The sequence below is a fragment of the Mobula hypostoma genome, chromosome 28, assembly GCF_963921235.1.
Source record: "Mobula hypostoma chromosome 28, sMobHyp1.1, whole genome shotgun sequence".
NCBI lineage: Eukaryota > Metazoa > Chordata > Chondrichthyes > Myliobatiformes > Myliobatidae > Mobula > Mobula hypostoma.
This window is the reverse complement of record NC_086124.1, coordinates 6,688,507-6,698,908: the sequence shown is the minus strand read 5'-3', so window position 1 is coordinate 6,698,908 and position 10,402 is coordinate 6,688,507. Positions and strand designations below refer to the sequence as shown.

The 10,402-nt window shown below is 42.3% G+C and overlaps 1 protein-coding gene across 4 annotated transcripts in view; it reads right to left on the bottom strand.

The window, feature by feature from the left end:
* Positions 1-1,657: 1,657 nt before the first annotated feature.
* Positions 1,658-10,402, bottom strand: part of LOC134339139 (synapse-associated protein 1-like) — a 40,204-nt gene continuing 31,459 nt past the window's right edge. Inside the window, exon 9 of one of the 4 annotated variants that reach the window (XM_063035491.1) lies at positions 1,658-4,993. In XM_063035491.1, the coding sequence (XP_062891561.1) occupies positions 4,863-4,993 (131 nt within the window). In that variant the 3' untranslated portion in view covers positions 1,658-4,862. The other 3 variants (XM_063035494.1, XM_063035493.1, XM_063035495.1) reach the window with 3 other exon arrangements.

Genomic DNA, 10,402 nt, shown 5'->3' with positions numbered 1-10,402 from the left:
GCTTGTACCCGTTGGAATTTAGAAGATTGAGGGGGGATCTGATTGAAACGTATAAGATCCTAAAGGGATTGGACAGGCTAGATGCAGGAAGATTGTTCCCGATGTTGGGGAAGTCCAGAACGAGGGGTCACAGTTTGAGGATAGAGGGGAAGCCTTTTAGGACCGAGATTAGGAAAAACTTCTTCACACAGAGAGTGGTGAATCTGTGGAATTCTCTGCCACAGGAAACAGTTGAGGCCAGTTCATTGGCTATATTTAAGAGGGAGTTAGATATGGCCCTTGTGGCTACGGGGCGTCAGGGGGTATGGAGGGAAGGCTGGGGCGGGGTTCTGAGTTGCATGATCAGCCATGATCATAATAAATGGCGGTGCAGGCTCAAAGGGCCGAATGGCCTACTCCTGCACCTATTTTCTATGTTTCTATACAAATGAATTATCCTTTAACCACCGGGCTCTTGGACCAGCATGGATAACTTCACTCACCTCAACGTATTTAACTGATTCCACAACCTATGGATTTACTTTCAAGGACTCAATAACTCATGTCCTCAGTATTTATTTAATTGTTTGTTATATTTATTTGTGCTTTTTTGTATTCGCACGTTGTTTGTCAGTCTTTGAGTGTATAGTTTCTCATTGATACAGTTTCATTTCTTTGTGCTATTGTGAATGCTGGCAGGAAAATGAATTTCAGGGTAGCAAATGGTATGTTGATAATAAATGTACTATCTGCCGATTATGCCACTGGTGTTTAGGGTAGCAATGAAGGTCTTTCATTTCTGGTGGGGCTCAGGGCTTCCTTCATCGTGTCGGTAGCTTCCTCTCGGTTTTCACTACCGTCAGTCAAACGAGCCCCGGGTGGAGACTCAGAAATACCGTCACACTCAGATGTAGAAGGATTCTTCATTGCTGTTCCCACAACAGTTTTGTTTTACCAGTCAGGGTTGTTAGCCCTGAGCTGAACCCCCAAACCTGGACCACTCTTAGTCTGACCTCTACCCCTTGACCTGTTTGGCATGGGTGACCCCAACAAGAGCCAAAGCATAAAGCCCTGACTCCAGCCAACACAGCTCTCCAGGTCATTGAAGCACGCAAGCCTCCAGACCACAATGAGGATAACAAATTTAATAAATTTTTGATTTTAATTATGACTCTTCTCCCCAGTCCATAACTTGCATTCTACAATGACCAATCCTTAGCGCATATGTTTGTTAACTGGAATAACTATACTGGTACACCAGCTCGCTGCTCTGTGACGTTTACTCTGCTCTCGGTGGCACTGGAGCTGAAGCTCTGGCCTGCTCCGGGCTTTGGGTCCGAGAGCTTCCTGACAATTTCTCCCACTGTGGGATGAACTGAGGCTGAGGGCCACCTCCCGGCTTCACCTTCATTCTGAACACTGTTGCTTGCTTAATTATTAGTTGCACGACTCATGTTTTTTTCTCTCTCTCTGCATATTGGGTGTCTGTTAGTCTTTTTTAAAATATAACCGTTTTTTTGGGGTTTCTTGTTTTGTGGTTTCCTGGAGGGGGACGAAACTCAAGGTTGTATAATCTATACATACTTTGAACATCTCTGTCCTGTAACAATTCAAAATTACTCCAGGTTAAACAAAAAAGTGACTAAAAAAAGTTTCAAAGTGCAGCAGTCATTTGTGATTTTCATCTCTAAAAAAATACTTTATTCATCTTGACACCATATAGCCCACTCTCTGAGTCAGTCTGATATCAAAACTTTGTGAATACAGATACATTCATTAATTAGCAACTTCCCTTATCGATTACCTTTCCATTTCTGCTTGCTGTTAGTTGTAATCTTCACTGAGAACATCTGGGTGAAAGCATGTATACAAATGCAATTTATAAAACAAAGTTTCAAATGTAACCATAAACATAATACTGAGCAGCAGTGGAAGTCACGATGCAAGCAAATGTGGCATGAAAGGGAATTCTTACAAGTGTGGTCTTCCAGGAACAAGTCTATAATCAAATATGTAGACCTTGATCCTATTTATGAGCCGATGCGGGCAAAAGTCCAGACCACAGCGAATGAAGGTCGCCACACAACCACTCAGCGATGAGCACTCCTCCCCACATCACAACAACGTCCAGTCAGTTGATTGAAAAGTACGTGAAGGCCAGCCATTCGGAGGGCACACCCCAGTCAACGGCGCGCTGATCACGTCTCCTCACGTGCTGACGAAAGACTTGCAAGAAAATTCCCAAGATTGGAGAACAAATCAACCCAATCATAATACAATTTATGTAAGGCATTAACAGAATAAAAAAGGCATTAATAGAATTTTTAAAAATCAATTAAATACATTTAGTTCACTCTTGTACTATAGTCTATCTTTGAAGCTTTGAGACCTTTACGCTTCAAGTATATTACGCTTTCACAACAGCCACCTCAAATAAACAAAATATATCAATACTATTAAATAACTTGATCTCTCAGCATTCTAGGATTCCTTTCTTAATATAAGACAAACGGCAGATTACCGGTAAATTCCTGTCCATATTCTGGGAAGGTAGGATGCCTTTGAACAGAAAGTTCTACAGAAGATTGTGGATTTGGCCGAGCGCATCACAGGTAAAGCCTTCTCGACCATTGAGCACACCTACGTGAAATGCTTTCGTAGGAAGGCAACATCTGTCATCAGAGATCCCCAGCACCCAGGACTTGCTCTCTTCTCGCTGCTGCCATTAGGTAGAAGGTACAAGAGGCTCAGGAGTTGCACCATCAGGCTGAAGAACAGTTACTACCCCTCAACCATCAGACTCTTGAACAAAAGGGGGTAACTACACTCACTTGCCTATCAGTTGAGATGTTCCCACAACCAAGGATCTCACTTTAAGGACTCTTTATCTCATGTTCTTGCTATTCATTGCAATTTATTTATATTTGTATTTGCACAGTTTGTTGTCTTCTGCACTCTGGTTGATCTTTCATTGATCCTCTTATAGTTACTATTCTATAGATTTGCTGAGTATGCCCACAGGAAAATGACTCTCCGGATTGTATGTGGTGACATATATGTACTTTGATAAAACTTACTTTTATACTTTTAAGTACTATTTCTGAGCATGTTTCAATCCTTATTTGTAGAAGCAATGATTGAACATCTGAGGGGGATATAGACTCTTTTAAAAGGCCAGTTCTGAAGACTCTACCAGGTGTTTTGATTAAATGGTTCACAATAAGACTATCTGAATAATATTTACCTAATTTTCAGCCTTTAGACAAATTTTTCTTTGCTTTCCTGCTGACACATTGCATTTGTTGAGGGGATGAAGTGAACAAACCAGCATCTTCCCCTGAAGGTTTACCACATGCACAGAAAGGCCCTTCTGACTAACTGGCTCTCTGGGTGTCTGCAGCTTGGCCTGCAAGGAATTGTGGGATTTCTCGATGCCTTACTTTGGTGACCTACCACACTACAAGCATTGCAGCCCATCATGACCCTTTCTGGGCACCCTGAGTGTCAGCCGTGAAGAGGAAAGAGGCAGGTTTCACACCCCTTTCTAGAGAGGGAGGTGAAATACTGCAGAGAAACAAATTTATCTGCCTTTTGGTTGCAGCTGATAACCACAGATAAATCTAAGCACATATGGATCCTTTTCTTTCTCATATTATACAGAATATATTAACAATAAAAAACCATTAAAAAACAGATAGTGCATTGAGAACATTAGTAATTAAGCTAAAATTCAGCTAATTAAGCTTTAAACTAAAACCAGGATCAGGGAAGATGTCCTAGCTACTCTGCTGTTAGACCATAACTCCAGAATGTACCCTATGTCAAATATTAATTTTAACAGCATCAAACATGAGCGTGGACAGTAGATTGAATTGAAATGCAGCTCTGAGCATGGCCTTCCATTTGACCCCAGGAGCATGCATATGCATGAAGTCTGAGGAGATTAACATTCATTTTGGGTGTCTAGAGTGTGGGTGCAAAAGAGGTGGTGTTTCTGAAAACTATATGTAATTCAAAGGAAGCATTGTAAATACTTAACTATAGAATTGTCATGCTGTTAACCTTGATCTTTAGCATTCAAAATGTCACGTAATATTGGATCGAGGAGGCCTCTTCCTCCAAGAGTGTCTCAATATGATGCCTATTGCTCATTTTTGGTGAATAAAACAATTCTATATCCACTAAGTTCAGTGTCCCTCTGGTGACTCTGTTCATATCAGAACACTACATTGGCTTCCTGTACCTTTCAGAATTGATTATAAAGTTCTCTTCTTTGTTTCTAAAGCTCTTTATGATCTGGGACTGAAGGACATCACAGAATTGCTTTGGTTTAATAACCCCTGCTCGAGCTTTGTCTACCGCTGGTCTCTTAAATTTAAACAACCTCCTTCAAACGCTAATTGACAGGTCAGCTTTTCTGAACCATGCTCCTAAACTGTGGAATTCAACATCTTAAACTATAAGGAATGCAGACTTAATTGTGACTTTTAAGGCAAAGGTTGGTAAATTCTTGATTAGGCATGGTATGAAGGGATACGGAGAGAAGGCAAGAGATTGGGGCTGAGAGAGAAAATGGATCGGCCATGATGAAAAGGCAGAAAAGATCACCTATTTAATTATCCTGCCTTTTATTTTCATGTTTGCACTTTATCCCATTGTAAAACACTTTGAACTATATCAGCTGTATGGAAAGTGCTCGATAAATAAGATTATTATTATTAAGCTGGTGGTGTTGAGATGTTTAAAGCTTAAATCTTACTATGAACCAAATAAAGTATTCTTTATCTCATTGAAAATAGTTTGAGAAAATTAGTTCATCAAATATTGCTTCCTTGGGTCAATAGAACATGTATTATGGGAACAAGGTTCCTCCTGCAAGCCCTTTAGTCCTCTTCTCGAAGCAATGCCTCAATTTCTTTCTCCCAGGCTTCACTAACGTTTATTGTTTCATGAACAATTTCAAATTCCTGCAGTTCTCTCTGCAGCTCTTTCTCCCACTCGGGGATGTCATCTGCTGGGAGAGGGAAAACACGAATAATTTGTGAACATGTACAGATAAAAATTAAATATAACCACTAACAGAGAGTCAGTGTGGAGTCACAGAGAAGAACAGCACAAAAACAGGCCCTTTGGCCCATCTAGTCTATGCCAAAACCATTTAAACTGCGTCTTTCCAATAGCCTGTACCGGGACCATAGCCCTCCATATTCCTACTATCCATGTACCTGTCCAAACTTCTCTTAAACGTGGCAATCGAGCCTAAATTATGTCAAAGTTTTGATCTGCATCGATAAAATGTTGTTGAATGTGGATTAATTATACAAGAGTTGTGACTTCTACCACCCAGTGCCAACACCTCATTAGAAAATTTACAGAAGACCATTTCATTAAGATCTGACAGACCAGGAAATAGAGTATAAAAATATACACATATCCCTTGCCCTGTCCGCTCTACATAAAATATCCCACATTATTACTTCATAAATAAAGTCGAGACAGTATCCTGACCAATACTGGAATTGGAATTGGTTTATTATTGTCAGTCACATGCACTGAGATACAGTCAAAAGCTTGTCTTGCACATTGTTCAGAAGTGGAGAGAGTGAGCAATTTCAAGTTCCTGGGTATTAATATCTCTGAGGATCTATCCTGGGCCCAATATATTGATGCAGCTACAAAGAAGGCACAACAATGGCTATATTTAATCACGAGTTTGAGGAGATTTGGTTTGTCACCTGAAACACTTGGAAATGTCTACAGTTGTACTGTGGAGAGCATTCCAACTATCTGTGTCACTATCTGGTTGAGGGGAAGGGGGCTATTGCACAGGCTCGAAGTAAGCTGCAGAGAGTTGGAAACTCAGTCAGCTCCATCATGGGCACTAGCCTCCGTAGTAACCTCCAGATTGAGTCAGTAGTGAAGAAGGTGAATGCAATGTTGGCATTCATTTCTAGAGGAATAGAGTATAGGAGCAGGGATGTGATGTTGAGGCTCTATAAGGCATTGGTGAGACCTCACTTGGAGTACTGTGGGCAGTTTTGGTCTCCTTATTTAAGAAAGGATGTGCTGACGTTGGAGAGGGTACAGAGAAGATTCACTAGAATGATTCCGGGAACGAGAAGGTTAACATATGAGGAACGTTTGTCCACTCTTGGACTGTATTCCTTGGAGTTTAGAAGAATGAGGGGAGACGTCATAGAAACATTTCGAATGTTAAAAGGCATGGACAGAGTGGATGTGGCAAAGTTGTTTCCCATGATGGGGGAGTCTAGTACGAGAGGGCATGACTTAAGGATTGAAGGGCACCCATTCAGAACAGAAATGTGAAGAAAGTTTTTTAGCCAGAGGGTGGTGAATCTATGGAATTTGTTGCCACGGGCAGCAGTGGAGGCCAAGTCATTAGGTGTATCTAAGGCAGAGATTGATAGGTATCTGAGTAGCCAGGGCATCAAAGGCTATGGTGAGAAGGCGGGGGAGTGGGACTAAATAGAAGAAAATGGATCAGCTCATGATAAAATGGTGGAGCAGACTCGATGGGCCGAATGGCCTACTTCTGCTCCTTTGTCTTATGGTCTTATTCAGGACATCTTCAGGGACCGATACTCAGGAAGGTGGTCTCCATCATTAAGGCGCCCCATCACCCAGGTCATGCCTTGTCTCACTGTTACATCAGGAAGGAGGTACAGGAGCCTGAAGGCACACACTCAAAGATTCAGGAACACCTTCTTTCTTTCTGAATGGGAATTGAACCTATGAACACTATCTCTCTACTTTTTTATTTCTATTTTGCACTATTTATTTAGCTACTTAATATACATATAGTTAACGAATTTGATTTCGATTGATAACGAGACTCTTCAATACTTCACTCCAGCATTTGGAAAAACATAGTTTGACATTACATGAAGATGTCCTATAATGCAACTTTATTGAAATGCTCTTTATCAGCGACACAAGAGACTACAGATGCTGAAATCTGGAGCAACAATCAATCTCCTGGAGGGACATAGCAGGTCGGGCAGTGTCTGTGGGGAAAGGAATTGTCCATATTTCAGGTCATGACACTGCATCAGGACTGAGAGCAGAGAGGGGAGATGGCCGACAGCTCAGCCAACTGCCTCTTCACTCCCCTCCTCCTCCTCATACCAGCCATCTCCCCATTTAATTCTGAAGCAGGGTTTCGTCCTGAAACTCTGATGGATTCGCCTTGACTCACCAAGTTCTTCCAGTTTGTTTAACTGTCTTCAGGCAAGGGTGGACTGAACAAAAGTCACTGCATGATTCAACTGGAAAACTGTGTACTTAGCTTTGAGAAACGGCTTGTTTAAGGAAAGAGGGTGGAACTGCAAAAAGATGTGTGTCTGATTGCTGAGGTATTGAAAATGCCGTACAATTTATAAGCATATTTAGCTTGTAAATAATTGCTACTAATATTTAGGTTATTAACTACTAACCTAGTGCTAACTACTACCTACTTTATTAATCACACTTTTTCTGGTAAACCATCACAGCAATCAATAGTTGGTAACTTCCCTTTCGGAGTTGAGCACTGGAACCACCTGCACGACCTGGCATTATTGCGGTGGGAACTGCAGGAAGGCTGAAGCGTGGCGTGTACCGGTCAAATCCAGGCGGCTTGGCCCGGGCCCGAGAGCAGGGAATGAGCTAATGTTTGGCCATTGCTGGAGCGGACATGGAGACAATTTGACGTGGAAGAATCCAGGTGAGGTGAGCAGAGTCGAGGCAGAGCCTGGTCCTGAGAGCGAGGGAACATTGATCAATTTAAGCACTGGATCGAATCGGAAAGGTCAGGTACGGGCCAGCCAAACTGAAGTGACGAGAGCCGGGCCTCGGGGCCCAGGTCCGGGAGCAAGGAATGACCGATCCGAGGTTTGGTCGACTTAAGCGCAGGCCAGATCGAAAGGTTGGGTGTTGAGGCCGGAGGCGAGGGACTGGCTCATTCAAGTCGCTGCTCTGCGAGGTATACTTGCCTCTACACTGAACTGAGGCTGTGGCCTGCAACTAATGAGCTCCTGGCTTGAGGTCTGCGGACTCCCTGTTGTCAATTTCAGTTCTGAATACTATTCGCTTACTTTTATTGTTTGCACAATTTATTTTTTTCCCCCTGCACATAGGATGTTTTGACAGTCTTATTTCTGTTAATGGATTCTATTGAGTTCCTATAAGGAGACGAATCTCAGTGCTGAATATTGCATACATACTTTGAACTTCAGGTTTTGTTGGCCATCTGAGTTATACTAGAGAACAATTTCCATAAGGTATTTCAGACTATAAACAGCACATCCTAAGAAAGGATGTGCTCACATTGGAGAGGGTTCAAAGGAGGTTTATGAAAATGATTCCAGGATTGAAAGTCTTGTCATATGAAGAGCGGTTGATGGCTTTGGACCTCTGCTCACTGGAATTCAGAAGAATGAGGGGCGACCTCATTGAAACCTATCAAATGTTGAAAAGCCTCAGCAGAGTGGATGTGGAGAGGATGTTTCCTACAGTGGGGGAGTCTAAGGCCAGAGGACACAAGCCTCAGAATAGAAGGGCATCCTTTTAGAACGGAGATGAGGAAGAATTTCTTTAGCCAGGGAGTGGTGACTCTGTGGAAATCGTTGCCACAGACGGCAGTGGCGGCCGAGTTTTTACGTATGTTTAAGACAGAGGTTGATAGATTCTTGATTAGTCAGGGCCTGAAGGGATACGGGGTGAAGACAGGAGACTGGGGCTGAGAGGGAACATGGATCATCCACGATGAAATGGTGGAGCAGACTTGAGGGGCCAAATGGCCTAATTCTGCTCCTGTATCTTATGGTCTTATCTTATTGTAAACCTCTTTTTTCCTCAAAATATCTTAAAATGTAATTCAACCTCAGAACCATGCTGAACAAAATGCAACAATGGTTGTAAATAGAAAATGAGGAATTGTGCACTTGCATTTTTAATCATGAACGAAAAATTAAGGAATGACACTATATACTTGGAAAACATAAATAAGATAACACATGTTCTGACAGAGAAATAATGATACGCCCACAGCTTTAACGAAACGAAATAATCGTTTAAGGAGTTGTATGCAAAATATTATGCCACTGGAAGAGAAAAGTCTTTTATCTTCCAGTAAGATTGACACTGACACGTTCAGAGTTGAAAGAACATTGATTATCAAAGTATGTACACATTATACAACCTAGAGATTTGTCTCCTTATAGGCAGCCACAAATCAAAGGAACACAAAAGAACAATTAAAAAAAAACAAATACCCAATGTGCAGAGAGAGAATGAAAAACGGAGCATGCAAACAATAAAAGTAAGCAAACAGCATTTTGAACACTGAGCCTTCAGACATGAAGCCTGGAGAAGCCGGAGCAGGCCACAGCCTCAGGCTCAGTTTAGCACAGAGTGGAGTAGTGAGCAGAACCGGCCTGACCCTCGCCCCTGGCCCCAACACCCCGTTTTTTCAATCTATCTGGCCTGGTGTTTAAACCATCCAAACATCAGTTTGTTCCTTGCTCTAGGACCCAGGACTAGAGTAAAGGGTAACTGAACGTCCAGTATTCTGGTTTTGTGTAGTTTAAATGAACACTTGCTTAACTAGAAGCCCAGTTTAGTGTTTCACTGTTAATGTTTAAATATATCGTTAATGTACCCATTTTAAAATCTGTGTCACCTATTTTACTCATTGGATCCTTGAAAACAGAAATAAAAAAGTAGTGAGGTAGTGTTCACGGGTTCAATGTCCATTCAGAAATCAGATGGCAGAGGGGAAGAAGGGGTTCCTGAATCACTGAGTGTGTGTCTTCAGGCTTCTGTATCTCCTTCCTGATGGTAGCAATGAGAAGAAGGCATGTCCTGGGTGATGGGAGATCTTATTGATGTGCTTCTCCTTTCTGAGGCATCGCTCCTTGGATTCTAGGGAGGATAGTGCCCATGATGGAGCCGACTAATTTTATAACTCTCTGCAGTTTATTTCGATCCTGTGTAGTACACGCCCCCCACCCCACCCAAACCAAACGGTGATGCAGCCAGTCAGAATGGTTCTCAAATTTTCGAGCGCTTTAGGCAACATTCCAAAACTCCTAATGAAATATAGCCATAAGGAGCATTAACAAGGGGCGACTTACAGTGCCTGACAATGGGAGGAAACTGTAGCATCATGGCCATAGAGAGAACAGGGTAGCGTAGTGGTCAGCACAATGCTTTACAGTACCAGTGATCTGGTTCAATTCCCGCCGCTGCCTATAAGGAGTTTGTATGCTCTCCCTGTGACCCCATCGGTTTCCTCTGTGCGCTCCAGTTTCCTCCCATAGGCCAAAGACTCGCTGGTTGGTAGGTTAATTGGCCATTGTAAATTATCCCATAATTTGGCTAAGATTAAATCGGGGATTGCTGGCGACGTGGCTCAAAGGGCCTA